The sequence below is a fragment of the Pagrus major genome, chromosome 1 (assembly GCF_040436345.1).
Source record: "Pagrus major chromosome 1, Pma_NU_1.0".
NCBI lineage: Eukaryota > Metazoa > Chordata > Actinopteri > Spariformes > Sparidae > Pagrus > Pagrus major.
Window position 1 is genome coordinate 26,279,116 of NC_133215.1, and position 24,785 is coordinate 26,303,900.

The 24,785-nt window shown below is 42.0% G+C and overlaps 2 protein-coding genes across 2 annotated transcripts; both read right to left on the reverse strand.

Annotated features, from left to right (window-relative positions):
* Positions 1 to 9,533: 9,533 nt before the first annotated feature.
* On the reverse strand, positions 9,534 to 14,256 carry gprc5bb (G protein-coupled receptor, class C, group 5, member Bb). The gene is made up of 3 exons (XM_073478734.1): positions 13,149 to 14,256; positions 9,704 to 9,816; positions 9,534 to 9,578 (listed from the first exon to the last, which is right to left on the reverse strand). Exons 1-3 carry the CDS (start codon positions 14,254 to 14,256, stop codon positions 9,534 to 9,536), a joined length of 1,266 nt encoding a protein of 421 aa, XP_073334835.1.
* A 5,869-nt stretch (positions 14,257 to 20,125) lies between these two features.
* LOC141005765 (LITAF domain-containing protein-like) lies at positions 20,126 to 21,876 on the reverse strand. Its single transcript, XM_073477782.1, has 4 exons — positions 21,777 to 21,876; positions 21,521 to 21,574; positions 21,207 to 21,354; positions 20,126 to 20,231 (listed from the first exon to the last, which is right to left on the reverse strand). The coding sequence occupies exons 1-4, from the start codon at positions 21,874 to 21,876 to the stop codon at positions 20,126 to 20,128; spliced, it is 408 nt and encodes a 135-aa protein (XP_073333883.1).
* Between the last annotated feature and the right edge of the window lie 2,909 nt (positions 21,877 to 24,785).

The following is a 24,785-nucleotide window of genomic DNA, read 5'->3' on the forward strand; positions in this document are numbered from 1 at the left end:
ATGAGGGTAGATGCTTTACCTTGCCACTTTTATTGTTGTTGTTGTTGTTGTTATCGTTGTTGCAATGTGATTTTACACCGCTTTGATCTATAAATAAAGTCATAATTCAATATCCCTGTTTCAGTGATTTTATAACGAGGATTAGGAAATCAATGCAGAAAAGAATGCAGGAGTGTTTCCACGTCACATTAGATAGCAATCATATAACATACTGAGAAATTAGTAAGTGCTATCAGAGGTGGGTAATAAGGATTTACATTTACTTCATTACATTTACTTAAGTAACTTTTTGGATAACTTGTACTTTTAAGAGCATAATTATGAATACAATAATGCAGTATATATAGAACTGTAGGCTAACTGTAACGGATTGCCTTTACATTCTGCATAACATTCTCTGTGTTTGCCAGGTGCATGTACAGTGAATTTGGTCAATATCACTGTGTCACTGTGCAGTGACTGCACCCTGTAACTCTGGATTGCAAGGAGTGATATTGACCAAATTCACTGCACATGCACCTGGTTTCCTCTACTATTAATGCTGAAAAGACAGAGAATGTAACCCCTCCCAATCCAGAGTTACAGGGTGCAGTCACTTTTCGGCAGGCCCTGCCAAAAAGTGACTGCACCCTGTAACTCTGGATTGCAAGGAGTGATATTGACCAAATTCACTGTACATGCACCTGGTTTCCTCTACTATTAATGCTGAAAAGACAGAGAATGTAACCCCTCCCAATCCAGAGTTACAGGGTGCAGTCACTTTTCGGCAGGCCCTGCCAAAAAGTGACTCCACCCTGTAAGTCCTTATTGCAAGGAGTGATATTGACCAAATTCACTGTACATGCACCTGGTTTCCTCTACTATTAATGCTGAAAAGACAGAGAATGTAACCCCTCCCAATCCAGAGTTACAGGGTGCAGTCACTTTTCGGCGGGGCCTGCCGAATAGTGACTGCACCCTGTAACTCTGGATTGCAAGGAGTGATATTGACCAAATTCACTGCACATGCACCTGGTTTCCTCTACTATTAATGCTGAAAAGACAGAGAATGTTACCCCTCCCAATCCAGAGTTACAGGGTGCAGTCACTTTTCGGCAGGCCCTGCCAAAAAGTGACTGCACCCTGTAACTCTGGATTGCAAGGAGTGATATTGACCAAATTCACTGCACATGCACCTGGTTTCCTCTACTATTAATGCTGAAAAGACAGAGAATGTAACCCCTCCCAATCCAGAGTTACAGGGTGCAGTCACTTTTCGGCAGGCCCTGCCAAAAAGTGACTCCACCCTGTAAGTCCTTATTGCAAGGAGTGATATTGACCAAATTCACTGTACATGCACCTGGTTTCCTCTACTATTAATGCTGAAAAGACAGAGAATGTAACCCCTCCCAATCCAGAGTTACAGGGTGCAGTCACTTTTCGTCAGGCCCTGCCAAAAAGTGACTGCACCCTGTAACTCTGGATTGCAAGGAGTGATATTGACCAAATTCACTGTACATGCACCTGGTTTCCTCTACTATTAATGCTGAAAAGACAGAGAATGTAACCCCTCCCAATCCAGAGTTACAGGGTGCAGTCACTTTTCGGCAGGCCCTGCCAAAAAGTGACTCCACCCTGTAAGTCCTTATTGCAAGGAGTGATATTGACCAAATTCACTGTACATGCACCTGGTTTCCTCTACTATTAATGCTGAAAAGACAGAGAATGTAACCCCTCCCAATCCAGAGTTACAGGGTGCAGTCACTTTTCGGCGGGGCCTGCCGAATAGTGACTGCACCCTGTAACTCTGGATTGCAAGGAGTGATATTGACCAAATTCACTGCACATGCACCTGGTTTCCTCTACTATTAACGCTGAAAAGACAGAGAATGTTACCCCTCCCAATCCAGAGTTACAGGGTGCAGTCACTTTTCGGCAGGGCCTGCCAAAAAGTGACTGCACCCTGTAACTCTGGATTGCAAGGAGTGATATTGACCAAATTCACTGCACATGCACCTGGTTTCCTCTACTATTAATGCTGAAAAGACAGAGAATGTAACCCCTCCCAATCCAGAGTTACAGGGTGCAGTCACTTTTCGGCAGGGCCTGCCGAAAAGTGACTGCACCCTGTAAGTCCTTATTGCAAGGAGTGATATTGACCAAATTCACTGTACATGCACCTGGTTTCCTCTACTATTAATGCTGAAAAGACAGAGAATGTTACCCCTCCCAATCCAGAGTTACAGGGTGCAGTCACTTTTCGGCAGGCCCTGCCAAAAAGTGACTGCACCCTGTAACTCTGGATTGCAAGGAGTGATATTGACCAAATTCACTGTACATGCACCTGGTTTCCTCTACTATTAATGCTGAAAAGACAGAGAATGTTACCCCTCCCAATCCAGAGTTACAGGGTGCAGTCACTTTTCGGCAGGCCCTGCCAAAAAGTGACTGCACCCTGTAAGTCCTTATTGCAAGGAGTGATATTGACCAAATTCACTGTACATGCACCTGGTTTCCTCTACTATTAATGCTGAAAAGACAGAGAATGTAACCCCTCCCAATCCAGAGTTACAGGGTGCAGTCACTTTTCGGCAGGGCCTGCCGAAAAGTGACTGCACCCTGTAAGTCCTTATTGCAAGGAGTGATATTGACCAAATTCACTGTACATGCACCTGGTTTCCTCTACTATTAATGCTGAAAAGACAGAGAATGTTACCCCTCCCAATCCAGAGTTACAGGGTGCAGTCACTTTTCGGCAGGCCCTGCCAAAAAGTGACTGCACCCTGTAACTCTGGATTGCAAGGAGTGATATTGACCAAATTCACTGTACATGCACCTGGTTTCCTCTACTATTAATGCTGAAAAGACAGAGAATGTAACCCCTCCCAATCCAGAGTTACAGGGTGCAGTCACTTTTCGGCAGGCCCTGCTGAAAAAGACAGAGAATGTAACCCCTCCCAATCCAGAGTTACAGGGTGCAGTCACTTTTCGGCAGGCCCTGCCAAAAAGTGACTGAACCCTGTAAGTCCTTATTGCAAGGAGTGATATTGACCAAATTCACTGCACATGCACCTGGTTTCCTCTACTATTAATGCTGAAAAGACAGAGAATGTAACCCCTCCCAATCCAGAGTTACAGGGTGCAGTCACTTTTCGGCGGGGCCTGCCGAAAAGTGACTGCACCCTGTAAGTCCTTATTGCAAGGAGTGATATTGACCAAATTCACTGTACATGCACCTGGTTTCCTCTACTATTAATGCTGAAAAGACAGAGAATGTAACCCCTCCCAATCCAGAGTTACAGGGTGCAGTCACTTTTCGGCAGGCCCTGCCAAAAAGTGACTGCACCCTGTAACTCTGGATTGCAAGGAGTGATATTGACCAAATTCACTGCACATGCACCTGGTTTCCTCTACTATTAATGCTGAAAAGACAGAGAATGTTACCCCTCCCAATCCAGAGTTACAGGGTGCAGTCACTTTTCGGCAGGCCCTGCCAAAAAGTGACTGCACCCTGTAACTCTGGATTGCAAGGAGTGATATTGACCAAATTCACTGTACATGCACCTGGTTTCCTCTACTATTAATGCTGAAAAGACAGAGAATGTAACCCCTCCCAATCCAGAGTTACAGGGTGCAGTCACTTTTCGGCAGGCCCTGCTGAAAAAGACAGAGAATGTAACCCCTCCCAATCCAGAGTTACAGGGTGCAGTCACTTTTCGGCAGGCCCTGCCAAAAAGTGACTGAACCCTGTAAGTCCTTATTGCAAGGAGTGATATTGACCAAATTCACTGCACATGCACCTGGTTTCCTCTACTATTAATGCTGAAAAGACAGAGAATGTAACCCCTCCCAATCCAGAGTTACAGGGTGCAGTCACTTTTCGGCGGGGCCTGCCGAAAAGTGACTGCACCCTGTAAGTCCTTATTGCAAGGAGTGATATTGACCAAATTCACTGTACATGCACCTGGTTTCCTCTACTATTAATGCTGAAAAGACAGAGAATGTAACCCCTCCCAATCCAGAGTTACAGGGTGCAGTCACTTTTCGGCAGGCCCTGCCAAAAAGTGACTGCACCCTGTAACTCTGGATTGCAAGGAGTGATATTGACCAAATTCACTGCACATGCACCTGGTTTCCTCTACTATTAATGCTGAAAAGACAGAGAATGTTACCCCTCCCAATCCAGAGTTACAGGGTGCAGTCACTTTTCGGCAGGCCCTGCCAAAAAGTGACTGCACCCTGTAACTCTGGATTGCAAGGAGTGATATTGACCAAATTCACTGTACATGCACCTGGTTTCCTCTACTATTAATGCTGAAAAGACAGAGAATGTAACCCCTCCCAATCCAGAGTTACAGGGTGCAGTCACTTTTCGGCAGGCCCTGCTGAAAAAGACAGAGAATGTAACCCCTCCCAATCCAGAGTTACAGGGTGCAGTCACTTTTCGGCAGGCCCTGCCAAAAAGTGACTGAACCCTGTAAGTCCTTATTGCAAGGAGTGATATTGACCAAATTCACTGCACATGCACCTGGTTTCCTCTACTATTAATGCTGAAAAGACAGAGAATGTAACCCCTCCCAATCCAGAGTTACAGGGTGCAGTCACTTTTCGGCAGGCCCTGCCAAAAAGTGACTGAACCCTGTAAGTCCTTATTGCAAGGAGTGATATTGACCAAATTCACTGCACATGCACCTGGTTTCCTCTACTATTAATGCTGAAAAGACAGAGAATGTAACCCCTCCCAATCCAGAGTTACAGGGTGCAGTCACTTTTCGGCGGGGCCTGCCGAAAAGTGACTGCACCCTGTAAGTCCTTATTGCAAGGAGTGATATTGACCAAATTCACTGTACATGCACCTGGTTTCCTCTACTATTAATGCTGAAAAGACAGAGAATGTAACCCCTCCCAATCCAGAGTTACAGGGTGCAGTCACTTTTCGGCAGGCCCTGCCAAAAAGTGACTGCACCCTGTAACTCTGGATTGCAAGGAGTGATATTGACCAAATTCACTGTACATGCACCTGGTTTCCTCTACTATTAATGCTGAAAAGACAGAGAATGTAACCCCTCCCAATCCAGAGTTACAGGGTGCAGTCACTTTTCGGCAGGCTCTGAAAAGTGACTTGGTCCAATGACTTTTTCATACAAACTAGTTACTTTTAAGCATGCTCCGGCCTTCAGCTTTGTCTGAATACTTAGAGAATCAGTCCCCGCCTCTGCCTTCAGCCTCAGAAATCAAAGAGCCAGTGCTGAGACCAGAGTCTATCTGAAGCTTTCACAAGCCAGCTGGGACCTCAGCCTCCACCTGCTACATCTAGCTTTAATGCCACCTAACACCTCTATGCCAGCTACATCCCCAGATTTTGGCCTCAAAGGGGGCAGCTGGTACCCCTGCTTCTGCCTACAACCTTTTACAGCCATCTGCAACCCTAGAATCCAACCATAGCCCATGCCAGCTATTTGTGTCAGCGTTCACCTGCAGTTTTAAGAAGCTACCTACAGCCCCAGCTTCCAACTAGAGCTAACAGGAGCCAGCTGCAGTTCCAGCCTATATCTGCACCCTCTAAAAGCCCAAGTATTTTAGTTGGCCCTGACTTTAATATAGCACAGTTTACTCTGGAAACACTCCCACATGCGGTGAGGGATTTAAGAACTGCTGCTCTGTTGCTATTTTTGATGGATGGAGCTGTGATGTGATCTGGCTCACGATTCAGTGTATCGCACAGAAAAAGTAGACATCATGCACGTCTTCACTTAAACCAGCCAAACCCCATTTCACTTAGTACAAATGATACAGGTATTTCATGAGTAGTGACATTAATGAGATAAAACAACTCAGAAACCCATTCTGTGCTGTGTACGATAAGAGCAGTACTCAAATTATTTTGTAAAATGGTTATAGATACACCTCACAAATATAATATTCTTCTGGACCCAGTCTATAATACAAGCTAGGATAACCCTTTAGAGGAGCAATTTATAAGATATGGTCAGAGTTTTAATTTAAAACACTGAAGAACTGAACTCACATTATCATTAACAGAAAGTGGAGAAACAGTGTTGGCATTATGTCAAAGACGTCTTTGTGCTGTGTTGCAGAGTTGTCTACTGAAGTTAGCATGCTAACCAACTAGCCCCGGCCTGTCCTGTCTTGTAATAACACTTTGTACCGCAAGAGGCCTATTTCACCCGGGAGATACATGTACAAAATAAAGTCTCAAAATGCCCAGAAAGGAAATGCTCTTGCACCTATTTTCCTTACCAAGTAGAAAAATACAACCCTTTCTCTCTTTTACAAACTCAGACGAGCTTAACTGCCTCGTACACACTTCTCCTGTCCCCACTTGCTTGTCTTTTCGTCCCCTGAGTCAAAGTCCTGGTAGGAGCCACTGTAAATCACCTCCATACGTACTAACTTCCGGTGGTCTTGGAGGCTGAGTTTGGTCCCAGTTCAGTGTCCAGGCTGCTGAACCCAGTTGAGCTAGGCTATGGGGACTCCCCCCACCATGATGCGAGGTCCTGGTTCAGACAAACTCTAGGGCCACTGGCTCCACGGCTAACTAGGCCATGAGCTAATTAGCTCACGATAGCCAGCTACAGTCAGGGATAGCTAGCACTAGTTGTCAGTTACTCTGGTGATTTGCTGCCCGCTATGTTTTTGGAGCTACCTTTTACACCATTAAGGAGAGGGGCTATGGACAATTGTATTTCATGTATGCACTCTGTGCATCTTTTTGGTATAATCTTTAAATAAAATCATGCATGGATTAGTTTTTTGTGTCCCCTGGAAACCTGGTTTCTGTTGTTACTTACGTCCATTGCTTTATATAGTGGATCCATGAGTGTACAATGCAGGAGGCTGAAGAAATAATCAGTTCAATGACCAGACAGTAAATAACAGAAAATGTGCACTGATGTATTAGCCACTTTGTGCAAATCACATTACAGACATTCATGTTATGCTGCCATAAAACAGTGACAGTGCTGTCATCATAAGAGCATCTCTGAAGGAAAATAATACCATGGGTTTTCACATTTGTATTATTTACATGAATAAAACTCAGTTATATAGGGTTAATACATAAAAATCCTTTGATAATATTTTCATTGTACAATATCGGAGCACACAAGTGTACACAAAAGCAAAGTTGTTGACAACTTGGTTATTTAGTTTCGTCTTATAGCAAGAATACATGGTCACAACATGAACATGGCAACTGTTCTTTGATTTGTATTTGAACTGGAAAAATCATCCTGCACTGAATTCAGTGATGCTCAGGAGATGGAAACTGCAACCCTCCAGTCAGATATGAGGGGATTTTTATTTGTCGTTTTGCCTCCGAGTTCAATTGCCAGTGCATTTGAACAGCGGCTGCTTACTAGAAGTCTGTCTAGACAAACTTTGCAGCGCCACTGATATAAACTGTATACATGCATTTAAATCTGTTCAAGTTAAATTCACAGTGATGAATGACTGATTGCTTTGTCTCTATTCAGTGTAATTTGAAATTTAAAGGGATCCTACATGCCAGAATATAGAGTGCCGTAGGAATGAGTCCTAAAACCTGGTAGTAATTTGGCATTTTTGAACATCTGGTTCCCTCGTTTTGAAGTCAATGAGTTTGCAGTTAGATGCTTGTAATAAGGTCTGGTTAACATAAGCTTAAGAGATGTTCACGTTTCATTCTACGACATAAAATATTTCAGTAAATACCCAACTTGTGAATAATAAAGCGTTTACATGTGCTGACAAGTGGCTAAATGAGACTACAGAACTTGTCTGGGACATAAAACTTAATCTTGCCGAACATAGACTCATCTACTCACTAGTCTGTCTTTACAGGTAGAGTAGTATAGTAGGAAGCTTAGTGGTGGTATCATTGAAGTCATGCGACCCCAGTGCAGTTTGTTTATAGCCTACTGTTAGCTTTTTACTCATGTTGATTCCATTTACGCTTGATAAAATAATAAAAGTGCTGTTCATTTGTAAAGATGGTTTTGGTGAACAAAATGTGTTATTATCATAAACTAAAAAATAATCCAAAAATTATTTTCACAAATCCCATACTTCCAGGTTGGCCTACAAAAATATGTCATCCCTGCAGCACTCTATTATGACATGTTGCCATACATCTCAAACAAAATGTAAATTATGATCAATAGCCTGATTGAATCCAAAGTAAAATTAGAAAACATGAGTGAAAACAAACTAAACTAGTTCACAAGGGTGTTCCACCCTTAAGGTAGCTGTACCAGCGCCTTCAATCGTACCACATGGTCTTCCTCTGCAGATAGGGTTTTTTCCCAGTGGTCATTGAATTGCAGATGTGTAAATTTCCATTTTCTGAGCACTTGAGATTGTTTTGTCGACTGCTGTTTCCAGTGTCAAGATGGAGCTTTGAAACTCAACACTAAAACTGCTATTTCTCTTCAAAACGTATATCAAAAGTCTAGAAAACACTCAAAATACAGTAATTTTGACAAAATACATTACCTTTAAACTGTGCTTTTACATGCATCTCAAAGGATCAAAAATCTCAAATATCACAATGCCCAGACATGATCAGCGCTGATAAAGTGCAAAATTACAACCTCCACCAGTAAACCCTACATACTGCAGCATAGGTTTGGCAGTATTAAATGGCTTTGTATGATATGCTTATTAAATAACACTCTTCCATGAGCGGTTGACTCATCTTTAGCCTTCATAAATCATCACACGATCCTCTAAAACTGTGCACAAGCTCTCTTAAATACAAGACATTTATCAATACACATAGTGAAATGTGCCAAACTGTCCAATAGCACTGATAATAGACCGGAGATACCGAGAGAAAAACACTACGAGTCCTTTGGGTCTTTCGTGCATGTAACACAGAGGCCAAGCAAGCTTTGTGGGCGTATGCAGGTAATTTACATAAACAACCTAGAGGCCGTTTTTGCTGAGTTGTAGCTTGATGCCAAAAAGAAAGAGAAGGAAAGTGTAGTTTTCATGAAGCAAACGTCACTGATGGCGTCATTAAGTGACAGCATTTGTTTAGAACTGCTTTAGGCAAAATGTTTGCTCCACTGAAATCATCCTTTCATTTTTACTTTCTCACAGCAGCTCAATCAGTTACTCCCCTTCAATACGGCGATGAACAGTAGTTTTTGATGTTCAACAATAACTTTAACCCTCTTTATACGCCCCTCGTCAGTGTATTTATATATGAGTTAAGACTATATGTGCTGATCTGTGCTGATCAAAGTAATGCACCGTAAATGCCCTCGCTTTGTGACAAAATATCCTAAAATGTGGAAGCTGCGTCACTTTTTCCTCCCTTTCTTGCGATTTCATGTCTAGTCTGCCGACAAAGAGGCAACCCAGAAAACCTCAGCAAAAATAGTATTCATACATGTGTGCAGAAACACAAATACATTAAACATATGTAACTCCCATCAAAACCACACTGTGTGATATATGATGTCCTTAATATCTTCATGTTAGGCAACAGGATATTCTATCATCACACACCAGCATTACACAGGTGTATCCTCTTCACCTGTTGTCCCACATCACCATAACCGTCGTCCAGTGTAGTTAACTGGGGCTGTGGGCATCTACAAGAGAGACACAAACATGTAGGGAACATTTATAACACTCATGATGTTGATTATTTAAAAAATGAGACAGCGTAAAATAAAGTAGAAGTAATAAAAATATGCTTTGTCTCTTTCGTACTTACTGTTCCACCATTCATGACCAGAGCCATCTCAGTGGGCTGGTAGACGTGACCTCTGAAGGCGATGCCAGGACGGACACTCCCGTGGCTGCTGTGGTATGTTCCAGTTCGAAGAGCTGACAGACGAAACAAGGTAAAGCACACACGCAAGTTACAGGTGTCATGCAACAGTACAAAGACTGTGCTACTGATAGCATCAAACTCGAGGTTGAACTATAATTTTCCTACCAGTTGGGTAACTCAGAGGTCCTTCACACCCATAGTAAACCCACACAGGTTGTTTCAAATATTACGGTTGATAAAACCTCTTTTCAGGGCTATGTGGGCGGCTCCAGACTTGGTTGTTGGCTGGGTGTATTACATCATCATGATTATCAGAACATGGGGGCTTGGTGACCTACAAAGTGTGCAAGTATTCATGTTTAAAGAAAGGCGGGGGGGCAGGGTGCCCCTCCTGCCAAAATTTTGTTACAGAGGTGGAGTAGTTATAATCACATAATCAAAACTTTAATCTCAACCAGGGTTTGCAACTGTTTCACTATAAATGTATCACAGCTGTCTGTATGCTGGTGCCTCTCCGCATACAACTGGTGCCCTTCCTTTTAATTTTTTACACCCCTGCCCCTCAAACATCGACTATGACATTGTGCATTTCGAACGAAGTTGAAATAGCGAGTGGTAAGCCTGTATGATCGCAAGTACCATTAATCAGATTGTTGAAGGAAAAAATTGAAATTAGAATTTAGAACAGGAAAAACTCTCCTGAGCCAGCAGCCTGTTCCACTTGGCAAATCTGTATGAGCAGATGTCTAATCAGAGTCATTGAAAACACCTGTTTGGGAGTGCAGAGCCTTTAAATCCCTCCCCTTGCTCACTCATTCACTACTCTGTAGAATCAACACTCATTAGTTCACGCTATAGGGAGCAGTAAATTGATAGGTTGGACAATATTCAACCATCATCATGTTGCAGCATCACAGCTGTAGCGTTGCATGACTGTAATTTTCACTTTGATCAAATGGATTGCATAGCGAGAGTTAGCAGAATGTAGCAGCGATGCCATGGACGCTACTATTGTAGTTCGACTGGAGGAATGTTTTAGGGCACTATAGTGAGCATTAATTATACACGGAGAATTAAGTAAATCACAAGTAAAATGGCGGACAGTAAATATGAAGGACTACTTTATTGAATAGGGAGTGAATTTGATGTCGTGGTCAGAGGCTTTAAAGACATCATCATTAGGCGGGCTGACTGTGAGCGAGTGAATGGGACAGCGGGCAGTGTACAATAAACAGGGCCTCTGATGAGGTGCAATGTGTTTACTTCTTGTTCTTTTATGATACAGTCAGTAAAATATTTACAAGCTAAACATGTGTGAAAGAAGTGCCTTAGGAATGTAAGTTAAATATTGTGTATCCAATCTTTTATGTTTTATGACGTGTATGAGGAAGTTTGTGTTATTTCTTCCTCCAAACTTTATGCCAGTTTATGCCATTCTGGGTCTTGGCCATCATTTCTATCCATTATATTAACACGTAACTCACAGGCTCTACTGCAGAGATTACAGATATGGGGAGTTTACTGTCCATTAGGGCAAGTAACAAAACTCTTAACCCCAACCTCTTGACCACAAAGTAACTCCTGTGTTGACTCGCTGAAGCTTACACCATGAGTTTTGTCCCTGTATGACAGGTTGGACTGCTGTCCTATTATTTGCAGCACAGGTTTTCTGTCTCAGTCAGCCACAAATTGTCTAACCAATATCGTGACTCTCCTGAAGTCTGCTGTGACTGCATTATGCCACTGCCTCCACTCGTTGTTTATCCTGGCTCACCGTGGTTTAGCTCTTCATCTGTGCATTTGGCTTCAAGAGAGCAATCAAAGTGAAATGACTCATACATTTCCCTGTGAGCCTGTTGGGTAATCATCAGGCATTTCATAGGATTTAATTTGATTTTGGATTGTGCACAGTGGCTAAAAGTGAGCCACACTTTTATGTAAACAAACCTACAAGGCACAATGGTAATATGATAGTTGTCAAGATTAGCTGGACATTGAAGTTTATTTATGTTGAATATTTATATTCACAAATAAAACTTGAACTGTGAGTCTGAAAGTTTTAAGTATGAGTCCTAAATTGCTTGAGAAGAAACAGACTTCAACAAAAAACAAGTATGGCTGTAAGAGCATGGGTTATGCTACAGGATTAGTTTGGGCAAAATCTGTCTGTTTGTCTATTTATTTTAATTATATTCAATAAATACTAATGCATATATATTTTAATGTATTTAATGTATTTTTTATTAGATGTTATGTACTTAAATAACATTTTGTTGTAATTTGATCAATGTATTGAATTATAATATTTTATTTATATTAAATTGAATTACATATTACATATAATTGAATTAATTTAAAGGTGCACTATGTAGTTTTGGAGGAGAAATTCAAACTTGTTTTAATATTTACAATATTAATGAGGTAATAATACAAACTCAGAAATAATTATTTTTTCCATAACTGAATAAACAAGCTGTTCTCAGGAAAATAAGGTCCCCAGAACACTGTTTGAAGATAGAAAGGTGGCAGGGTATGATATGAGACAAAGATATGCCAGATATGAACAAAGTAAAACAGTATGAAACTGTGTTGTCCTTGTGTGTTTGTTTATTCAGTTTATTCAGTCATGAAAACAAAGAGAGTTTGTTTATTTAGTTTGTTTAGTCAAAAAATCAGTCAATAAAGATTTTTTCCCCAAAACTACATAGTGCACCTTTTTAAATAATACATTTTAAAATAATAGTTCATTTTCATGCCCCAATGTATTGGCTGTGTGTATGCATGTCTATTTTATTTCAGATTCACTGACACAGATCAGTCACAGTGGATAAAACATTACGTCATCCCTTCTCTTAGTTTTCTCAGTCCCTCAGTGAAAGTTTCTCTCTGCAGCTTTGTGAAAAGCTCTTAAGTGGAAGCAAATATTTGCGAGGATTGTTAGATAAAACTATAAATGGCATAAATTTGGCTGAACACAGCCGTATAACATCCACTTTTCATCCTCTAGCTTTGACTGCAGTATTGATTTACTACTTGACTACTTGAAAGTTAGTTACTTTTGTTGTCTACTCCTTTTTCATTCATCAGCATTACATGAATGCAGAAAACACAAAGTCATTCACCAAAGTCATTCATTTTGGATAGGAATCAAGGCAACATCCAATTTTGTTGTCAGTTGCCAGGCAACAGCGTTCTCATGACGTACCAAAAAACACTTGAACGGCAAACACATTTTGTACTTAACCCCACATGTTAAAAAAATATGACTTGATCATTTCTATTTGAAGGCAGCATTGGGCCCACTTTTAGAGACATTACATTTCCTTTGAAACAGATTCTTTTATAGGGACATGCACACTGACACACAGACATTACATAAGCCTACTTGCACCGTGCTCCTCCATAGAAAAGGCCTGGTTTTCTGGGAAGGGTCGGTGAGAATGTGCAGGCAGCTCATCTCCGAAATGTGGAGGAGGGGACGTGTGACTGGTGTCGAAGAAGTCTTGCGTGTTGGACTGCGGGGGGTTCCGGAGACACAGGTGCGCCTCTGGAATAGCGTGGAACAGCAACAGGATCCAGCCCTGAATGACCAGAGCTACCGCCAGAGCGGGCTCATCCAAGACCTTTACATCCTTCTTTCCTCCTGACCTATCCCCTTTATTCTTTAACCTCAGCGCCTGGCTGCCATAAAGATAAAAGCCCAACCAGGCCACCCACAGCAATGCTGATGCCAGACTGGACAGGAAGAGCCACACGGCGTTACACTTCCATCTCCGTTTTTCACTCTCTCCTTCTCTATCTTCTTCATTCCCACCTGCTCCCTCTGCTCCCAGCTCTCCTCCACACAGCACCACCCCCAGAGAAAGCCCCATGGCTATGAGGAGCAGCCCAAGGGTGTAGCTGCATGTAAGAGCAAAGTCTAAAGGCGGATATTCGCAGGCCGGGTGACCCTCCCTAACTACAGTCAGCAGGACCCATTCAGCAGAAATGATCCCCTGTACCAAGGCCAAGGCCAGACCGAGGGCTGCCAGGGAGCTGCCCGATGGACTCGTTTTGCCCGCCACCAGCCTCCTGAGCCTCACCCCTTGCACCAGCAAGCTGGAGAAGCAGAGGGCAAAGAGGGGCCCCCAGAAGGCCCTGCGGACCACACAGAGCGCCTGGTTCTTCCCCACCAGGAAAGCCAGAGAAATGGAGAAGAGCCCGAGGAGGGTGCCCAGGAGCAGGAGGAGAGGCCCCAGGCCGGAGCGCCTGGCGGGGTCACAAATGAAGCGCATCTTGACGAGCAGGAGCACAGCGAGGACCAGAGAGCTGAGGCCCCCACTGCAGGCCACGGCCTCCAGAACCACACCCCAGACTGCCTCCAGGTCACACAGGACTCTGTATGGGGGGTCCACATCCATACTGCATCCCCGAGGAGGAGGAGGAGGCGACGGGTGGGATGAGCCATAGCCAATCAGTGACAGGAGGCAGATGATGATAGGGCTGACGGCCATCTTAGAGACACAGAGACAGGAAAAAATGTAGTGATGAGGAGAGACTGAGCAGGGGTTAAAGAAGAGAGATAAACAAGAGGAGAGAGATCCGGAGGGGAGGGAGGCAGGGAGGTGAATGCCGTGATAAATACATCGTCCTCATGACTCATAACATACAGTAGAAACAGCAGTCAGTAAATATTAAGATCCAATATGCCTGTTATATACCCGATATTAATATGTTTCTCTCTCTTTCAGACACACACAAAGACACACACTCAAAGCACAGAATAGCACTGGGCAATGGTTTCCATGGGAACGGGAAACAGCGTGGGCTGACTACATCGCATACTGGGCTTTTGAGAAGTCGAGTTTCAGTACCCAAAAGCACAGAGAAATGCACGAGCGTGCACGCGCACACACTCACAATGTTTGTGCACACTTGCGAGGACCCTCGCTGACATAATGCATTCACTATCCTTAAAATGAGTCTCATTTTAATCTTTACCCTGATCCTAAGTTTTAACCCTCAGACAGTGAATACTTGTGGCCAGAATTTTCTCACTGGCAAGGTCTGAAACTCTAATTATCAGAGCGCGCACACACACACACACACGTACACGCCAAATACCACAGCATTAAGATGATCTAACTCTTCAATTATTATAATTCCAAACTCACCTCAGATGAATTTTTGTCTTGAAATCCTGATTATTGACAGTGAAGAGGCGTCATCATTTCTCAGTCTGCGTCCCTTCAACTAGTACAAGTATTTCCCTTTATAATCCCAGCTGATGAAATCCTTGAGGCAGCAGAAACACAACAGTTTCCATTTTGTCTTTGAAAATGTCTCTTGTGTGGCTCTCCGCGCCCACAGCTCCTGCTGTTTTAAAGTACAAAATAACACACTTTGTGCGACCAACAACGTCCTGCTGCTGTGCTGATACGTCCGGCTGCTCCAAGAAGGATCCACAATTATGATGCATGCCTTGATACTTCACACACCCACATAGTCAAATATATCTTCTGTGTCTCTTTCACTCTTCTCTCTCACCGTCTCTGCCTCTCCCTCGCTCCCTCTGTCCTCTATCTATTCATTCTGTCTGCACGTCTGTGTGTTTCTCTCTCCCTGCCTCACGCTGAATCTGCGGAGGTGTCAACAGAGATGCAATCCCAGCTTTACTTCTCCTCACCCACACACGGGGAGTATGATTTGCTGATGCACCTGTCTAACCAGGAAGAAAATAGGAAGTAAGTACAGCACATAAACATGGTAATTTGTAGCCAGTCCAGTATTAGTCATTCGTTTGCACATCTCTGTGTTATTTCCTGCCATCAGACTCCCACGTCTTCCTCATACCAGTTATACAATTCTTCCTCACACCCAGAGCTGTGGGAGATGTAGATTCATCCTTGGAGGTCTCTTCAGCATGTCCGTGTGTTGCAGAGGGGCTTTGGATGGAGGGGGTCAGATGGTCATTCTAAACACAGGTGAGCCTTGTGGCCACGTGGCCATCCTAGTAGAGAGTGTTACATAATACCCCCGAAGACATGATTCAGCCAAGTCTCCCTTTAGAGTGGAGTAATCTCCTCCCCTGGAGATGGCTTCATGCAGGGTTGGAGAGCGACACGACATGAGGGCAGCAACAACAGGGAACAACGATTGTGCTCACTGATCGAGTCCGTTTTGGATCAGAGTAAGAGAGATTAATGCTGACAGTGAGCGCTAGTGAGCTCAGCAACAGATAGAGGCTGAACACAGGGGAAGGCAAAGCTGGTTTGTGGTACACAAATAAACTCACAGTCAAACAGATGTAAAGCAAAGGAGTGCACACATGCACCCTGCTGTGTCAGTCAAGACAGTCTAATCCAGATAGTGAGTCCTCGCACCATGTAAGCAGCAGGAGTGACTGTTTTGGTCGGTAATAGTAGAAGAGGCGAGTGAAGAAAGGGGTTTTCAAAACAGACATTACTTCTCCTGAACTACTCCTGAACTACATTGTCCAGAGGGAGGTTCAGAGTCAAGTTTTACTGTTATTATACTTGTTGCAGGACCTTGAAACGGCTAAATATAATCCGGTCATCATTCTTATAATTATTTATACCTGTGATTTTCCGACTGCGACATCAAAATGTCTTGTGAAAAAATACACATTTTTAGCATTTTTAGTGGCCACCGTAGGTGAGCATGAGGCGAGTGGTATTTTTTGTGTTTGCAATCTGCAATCACACCACTAGATGGCACACACTTCTTTAATTGATTTGTTGATTGCAGCTATTTTTCTATGCAATTATAGACTGCAAACAGGGGGACACAGGTAGCCTGCCTCTCTCCAGTGGAAAGATTCTGCCTAGCGGCACCTCTAAAGCTCTCTAATGAACACAGTTTACTTTGTTTGTTAAAGCCTTGTGGTTATGTGCTGGACAGCCACTGGAGACTTTACTAAGTTAGCTAGCTAGTTAACTTGCTGTCTCCCCCTATTTCCTGTCTTTGTGTTAAGCTAACCAGCTGCTTCCTAAACACGTAGCGTACAATCAATTTTCAGTCAGGTTTTTTCAGATGCGTTTTGTAATCCGTCATGTACGTCATCCAATAAAAAAAACGTTATGCACAGAAACCTTGCACACTAAGTCCGAAACATTAGTTATTCTATTTGTCGTGAAAATATACAATATCATACAAAATGGAGTTGTCAAGCACTAAAGATGATTTTTTGCTCCTCTCATTTCTTGAACAGAGAAAAAGAATTTAAAAATAAAATACTTGGTCTATCCAATCCTTTAAACAAGACAAGAGCACCGGCTGACAAAGGAGCTGCGGAATTATCCCGACTGCTTCCAGGTGTATTTCAGGATGTCAGTGGTCCAGTGTGATACGCTGCTAACTATACTGGAACCACACATTAGAAAGAAGGCCACCAATTTCCATTAATCAATTGATTTGTCGAAACAGTGGCTGGCGGTATGTAGGACCCACAAATCAGACATGCACACACAAACCACACACACATCACATCATTAATCCAACTTGTGCCATCAGGAAAGTGCGAGTTTCACCTGGATCCACAGACACTCAGACAGGATCATAGTCAATAGTTGTCCTGTGATTAGTCTTTTTTATCACACTTTTCTGTCAGAGCTGACAGCCTACAGGCTATCATTTTCGAGGCTGTGTCGGAGATCCCGGATCCAGCCGTGTGTATAGGTGTATTGTTGAGCTGCCAGACTGCCAGGCAGTGTTTACATCTTGAGATTCCTTTCAGGGGAGACGCTGTAGGTGAAACAATACCTCTAAATGCTTTTGACAGAAAACAAAAGTTTTGGAGTCAGTGTGTACATGATTGAGGTCTTATTCATTTTTAGACAAAAACAAATGCATGTGTGCAAAGGGGTTAACTCTCAGAAATCAAGCTTCAGATGAAGTAGTAATGAAAATAGGTCATGACTGATACTTGATTTTCAGGGCCGATGTCAATACTGATATTTTTGCAATGATCCAAAAATCTGTATTATGTTCTATTGAAAGAAAAACTAACAATATTTTCATATCGGTGCATATCAGACAACATAGACACATACAGCATACTGATATATATCGGTCGTGCTCTAAATGAAAAAAACTATTAGTTGAAGCCCTGGTTATCATTTACACCGTTACCCATCACAGACCTCCCAATAATTCAGATGGGGCTCACAGGGTCCAAGTTTTTTTAATAGATCTGGTTCTGAGCCGACTTTTTGAGTCGCCTTGAGAGAGAAACTGAATGGCTGCTAGCAGACATTACTCTCTAATGTCCCTGTCTGCCTTGAGTATTAATACATTAGTTACGAGTGTCCAAAAATGTTGAAACTTCTCAGGTTCAGCTGGAGTTTGATGTGTAGTGTGTGTATCTGTATGCGGTTTTGTCCTGCTTTGCGTCATCTCACAGAGACAGTAGAAGACAGAGGGGGGAGACAACAGGGCAGAGAAGTGCTGACTAACTCAGGTCATCAGTTCTAATCTGCCTAATCCAGTGGTTACTATGGTCACAGTCTAATAGGGCCGTGGTAAATATGGCCCATCCCATAATCCGAGCTTTATCCCACCACAGGTCTCCTCAGAACTCCCCACACAGATCACACAGAGGGCACAAGGGAAGTTCACAAAGGCAGGCCTGTTGGGCTGGGTCGACATGTCGTTTCTCTGCAGATGTGTAGTTTCTTCATGTCGGCCATGAGGCAGCACAGGACATGTAAGATCGAGTGCCTTGCTCAAGGGCATCAGTTATTAAGTCATCTCGGTGTGTTTGCTTTATCATCAGAGGCTTGTGTTTGTGCAGTTGGTAGAAGTCCTTTAAGGGTGGTGCAAGGGTCTTTTTTCACTGCCAGTGGAGAGCAAGGCTGCATCCAAATGTCTGGACTTCACCGCTAGACTCATGGAGTTTGCGGGAAGTCCGCGAGTGCTGCGGGATGTCCATACCAACAACTTATCCAGTACACAAGGGCCCTCAAGCAGACTTTCTGCAGACTCCCTTCAGGTGCAGACTTCTACTGACCTCACTGATTTAATTACAATTACTTTATCAAAATGTTACTTGAAGCATGTAGGCCAGAAATAATATTCAATCACATCATGATACGGAAATATGAAGGAGTACAGGCTGTAGAGGTAATCAAAATGCATTTTATTAATGTAGTTTTCAGGCCTGTCTAACGGCACTTACTGTATATTAGCCTTGCAGTCTCAGGCCCTCGCAGACTTGACTTGATGACAGTGAACACATCACAGTACGCACCACTGAAGACCGAGAGGTCTCAGTCGCAAGTTCAGAGGATGGATACTTGGATTCAGCCCAGGTATGAGACAGTGCACTTCATATAAAACAGGAAGTGACAAGTGGAAGGGGTGATGTGTGATGAAGGGCTGCATCTCACAGTCTGTCAGCTCCACCTGCTTTCTGCTGGGAGAACTACACCAAGCTCCAGACAGAGCTCACATAAAATGGGACATTGTTGTCTGTATCCAAGTAGACGACCAGCAGTTAGAAGCATTTTACTTTGGCAGATAATTCAAATGGATAATACAAAAATGGGGTATTTAAAACTTGTTTTCCTTGGCCACTTCCTGTGCTGTTGTTTTCACAAAAGATTGTTTAATGAGGACTAACCGCAACACCGCTAGTCGAACACAGTCTGGTCCTGCTGCAAAATAAAATATGACACCCTTCCCCTTGCTTGTGTTTATTGGTGAAATTGCACTCAGCCCTACCATCACCTACTGTATCAGAGCATGTTAACATTTTGAAACATTCAATTTCCATTACAGAAATGTCGATGGGTACAGTTTTTTCTGTCTTAGTTGCCAAGTGGAAGGCGAAGTCTAAGACAAAATTAAACTCATCACAAAAAAGACCAAACTAAATCATACATTAACTCTGGTACAAGCAGTGAGTTGGTATTATTGTGATAAAAGAAGTGTAAACACAATGACCTACATCGATTATCATGTGATAGCTAAGGAACAGCTCTTCTTATTCTTCTTTATGTAAGTGTGTCATGAAAATATGATAATTTATATATATAAGTTATATTGAGACATCACACAGGTCAAGCCAAGAAAAGATATGATCATGAGTTTTACATTTCCACATTTACAACAAGATTGCACATTTGAAATCAACAGAAGAAAGAAAAGAAGACATCACAGCTGTTTTGTAATTTTCTATATACACATACAGTGTGTACAATAGAGAGTAATGCAGAGGCTATATGCCTTTTTAGTGAGCACAGGGTTTATGATGACGTTTGTTTGCATGAAGAGGCTTGGCTCCGGTACTGATGTTTATTTAGTCATGGTTGAACTGACTACCTTTTGTTGATAATGCAGCGGAGTGTGCACTGCAGTGACATTTCACATGCGCTTATGGATATGCAGGACGTTGTTACAGACCGGGCAGGAATGTTCCACATCCTTGCAAGAATCCACACAAAACGGGATCAAACAGCAAGGCCAAATCCTGGTGTGGAATAACAGAATTAAGTCAAAATAATATTGCATCATGTGCACATCTATGTATACATTGTAAATAATTTTAACTGGCTCCAGTCAGTTCCCCTGCTGCCTCTGAAATGTGAATGGAGTGTTTCTTGAGGCTGGGCCTTGTAGATAAGTGTACAAAAACACAGCTTTATTCACTATTTGGGTGAACTTCATCATGTTTTATGGAGAAAATATGTTCTGGTTTTCACTCTGATGGCATCCAGCTGCTCTGCCTCAACTCGGGAGAAATAGTTTTAATTGTTGCTGAAGTAACTTCGAACTATTGGTAACCAACAGCCTCCCAATGAACGCCTCTTGACAGGGGCTGTACACAGCATCCGAGAATGACATGGGCCAGTTACAGTATTGAGATGATTTATGGAGTTTCCTGAAGGACGGATACTGGTAACTTTGTTGATAAGGTAACCGCTAACTGTTACTACATGTAGCTGCCGTTTGGTAGTTAGCTTCATTAGCCATTCCCATTTGCTGCCTTAGCCCAAAGGTAGTATTTGTATGAATTCCACACTACTACTCATTGTGATTCACATTTCTATAAAAAGAAACAACGATGACTCATCCCAATGTTAAGACACACAGCAAGTTTCCATTATTGACTACAACAAGGGAGATCTCTGGAGAGTTTTAAAACAATGCATGCTGGGAAGTCTGACAATATTGGTTTCATGTTTCTTTGTAAATGTAATATAATGAGGCAGGAGAACTCTCAGTGGTATATTCATTCAGCTTATTTAAAATGTAAAAGCTTTTTAAGTTCTGAAGTGATTTTCAGTTGAATTAACTTTTTATGTTATGTTAAAAAGAAGTGGTCAGTTGATGACACCGAATTCCTAAGTCATGTTTTACACTGTTTCAGTGTTTATATAGGCGGGCTTGTGTGTGTGTGTGTGTGTGTGTGTGTGTGTGTGTGTGTGTTGGGATTTCTACTCACAGGAGGATTCCTAGTGAGCCACAGATGACCCAGGTGAGCAGACCACTTTTGTACTCAGTTTTAGTGACAATAGTGTTTTGGCAGCTAGGACACGTCATCTGTCCCGGAGCATCTCTCGGCATCGGCTGCACCATCACCACCTGATTCACTGTGAGGAAGACACCCAGCAGCCTGTAACACCCACTGACAACTGAAATACACCACCTCATCTACCTGTCATTGAACTCGAAGCTCTCTGACTTGCATCTTTTGCTATATTATGCAAATTCCAAATTATTTCAACTTGCGACAAACAATTGAAGAGAGATGCTCACCAGTTTGAACGACCTGAGGTTGCTGTGCGGAGTACTGGTATACAGGCTGGACAGCTGGATATAAGAAGGAGACATTTATCTTGAGAAAGGCTTGAAGAACAGAATGATAAACAAGCTACCATAAGGTCTCGTGGACGAAAATGAAAGGAATAACTCAAGGAATAAGAACAACATGACAGTAAAAGACAGAGACAGAGTTTTTACAGAGAAAAACTTGCATGTAAAAGGACACAGGTAAAGGTCCCTGTTGTCTTACCAGGCTGGATGTAAGGCTGAGCTTGGTAGACTCCCACAGGGGGACCGGGGTATGGCGGTGCTGCCATTCCTGGAGGAGGAGGTTCCTGAAACTTTTCCATGATATCTGCTAAAAGAGCAAGAAAAAAAAGTTTGTAAGTCACTTTTGGAATCCAAAAACCACTTCTTCTGATCTCTCTGAATGAAGGAAAGTGAAATTGTTGAACATCAGTTGTAGTGGCTACATTGTGGGATGGACTAAAACCAGGAGTTGCCAGTCTCTACTTAGGCACTGTCCCTTTTCTCAAGCGAAAAACTTGCTCATCAACTTGTAGGGAATTTCAAGGAAATGAGTGGCAGGTTGTTACAACACTTGCAAGCAGGCTTGGCAACATTGCATCTTTAGATTTTAGACGGAAGAGACTATAAGGGGTGTTGGTTTTTTGGCTTCATGCTCCGCCTCCAACGCCACTTTCTTCTGATGTCACACTCAGGGTGTGAACCTCACAGTCTGGGATAATTAAGCTGCTGTGTTCCAGATTGCAAATTGTATAAATGTAGGGAATCTGACTAATTGTTACCATTTCACCACTTCCTGATTGATCAGCAACTGAAAAGATGATGGATAGTGAAAATCCAGAGGGACATCAGGCCATATTTACACATAAAGCAACATATTTGATAACCCGTTAGCTTATATTAGCAATCAACCACTTCCAGGCTTACATTACAGTCCGATTACATCAGGTGCATTTCACTTCCAGGTTTGAATAAATGTGTCCAAATGTGCGGAGATTAGCTAATGTGCTGTCTAACATTAGCTAACAGGTTATCAAATATGTTGTTTGACCTTAAAACATGGCCTGATGGCCCTATCCATCCATCACTATCAGTCATCTTTTCAATTGCTGATCAATCCGGGAGCAGTGAAATGATAGATATTTGCCAGATTTCCTCATGCGACTTTAAACCTGGCCTTATCAATGTGTTCTATTGTATTATTTGTTATCAGCAATTTCCTTTACCACACCTTTCAACAACTACTACAAACAGGGGTTATCATTCTGTACAGGAGTGCTGGCTGATTAAATCCTGCTAAGTGTTTGTCAAACTTATGACTGTAAAGACTGTGTTGTGAAATGTGTGAGAAAATTTGGGTGTGCGTGTGTGTGAGGTGAGGGCTTGGCCATAGCCAAATCTACAGGGGCTGAGAGCAACCAGTTCACTACACTTTTAAAGAAAACACAAGCAAAAACACAAATCACAAGCAAATGAAGAAAACATCACCCACTGTACATACAGCATAAGAAAATGCATTGCAAACACAGAACAACACGTGAATAGAGAAATGCTGAGCCATAAACAGAACACACCTGGTAAGGCTTTATATTAATAATCATTTGTTGATAGGAAATAAGGCCCTTATACTCTTCTAGTTCTTATTAACATTATTGTGTGTTCAGTCTATGAAAGTCTTACAAATAGCATCTTAAACACATTTGCTGTTAGATTATAAGACATTTATAAGCACTTTATTTCTGTCAGCACTGCAAACATATACAAGGGACGAAATTTTAATCAGAACACAAAGATCTTCATTGACTGATTGTTTATGCCTAAACAAACTAAATAAAAAAACTCTCTTTGTTTTCATGAGTGAAAAAACTAAATATTCAAACTGACCTTAAAGGACAACACAAGTGTTTTACTTTGTTTATATGTGGCGGACCCTGCCACCTTTCTAGCTTCAAACAGTATTCTGGGACTTTATTTTCCTCTGAGAACAGCTTGTTTATTCAGTTATGGAAAAGATAGATATTTCTGAGTTTGTATTATTACCTCATTAATATTGTAAATATTAAACTCTGACTTTGAATTTCTCCTCCAAAACTACATAGTGCACTTTTAACTAGCTTAGCTATTATTTCATTATTAAAGTTTCACCAAACATTTTTGTCACTTTAATGATATTAATATATACTCTATAATGCATTAATTAATTTCTAGTATCTTATCTTCATTAGGGTTAGGCTTAACATTGATGAGTTTTCATGCGATTGAAAGCTGTAAAAAAGAGCTGGCAGGTGGACTTTGTTTTTGTAACTACTCTTTCAAAGGTCAAGAATTAACTTTCATGCCGATTCTTAATGTCAAAACTAACAAAAAAACATTTTCAATCATCACTAATAAAGTATTTGTTGTTTTTTCAGTTGTGTTTAGTTTAGCTTCTGATGTTTCTCTGTTAGCTTTTGTCTTCCGTACTTTGCAGTACTTTCTTTAATCTCTCTAATTGCTGCCTACAGGTTGTGAAGATGTTTTTGTTTTCATTTGCAAGTTATCTTAAGCTGCATGCACTGAGCTCTCTTGGCCACCGTGCAGTCGGAGAATGCGGGCTGATACAGTTGACTTACTGAGAAAAAAAGGTAATGAACAAAAGAATGAAAAACATCTGTGGATGTGAGGGAGGCTTGTCCAACCTGTTCTGTGAATCACGTACTACTTTGCCATGACGCTGTCCAAATACATAATGATGATGACGATGATAATTTAACTGAGAACCATGTTTAGTTCGGAGTCCCTTTTTGTTATATTTATTTGTTGATTTGAGCAGCATCCACCAGCCTTTCAGCGCCCTCTTGTATTATTCTCATTTGGTTTAAACTTTGGCGAATAAATTATTTATATTTCAACCTTACCATCTGGTTTTATGTTTCTTCCTTTTCCCTAGCGAGCTGAGTTGTAACATACATATTTGATTTGCATTCAACACAAATGGCTGTCAGTCTGTATAGAGCAAAGGATTACCTGACATTCAGACCAGAATACAATGACAGAGGACCCTTTCCTGAATCTTAAGAGCGGACTGACTCAGAGTTTAGCTGCTTAAAACCTCAGCTACACGTAAGACTTCTGCTCCAAACAATTATACTTTCAGGTTCTGCTGCCATGTTATATTAATTTGTAGTCTAAGCCTGTGTATGTTTCATTCTGCCTAAACTGAGGACAGATATAATGCTACTTACCTTGATAA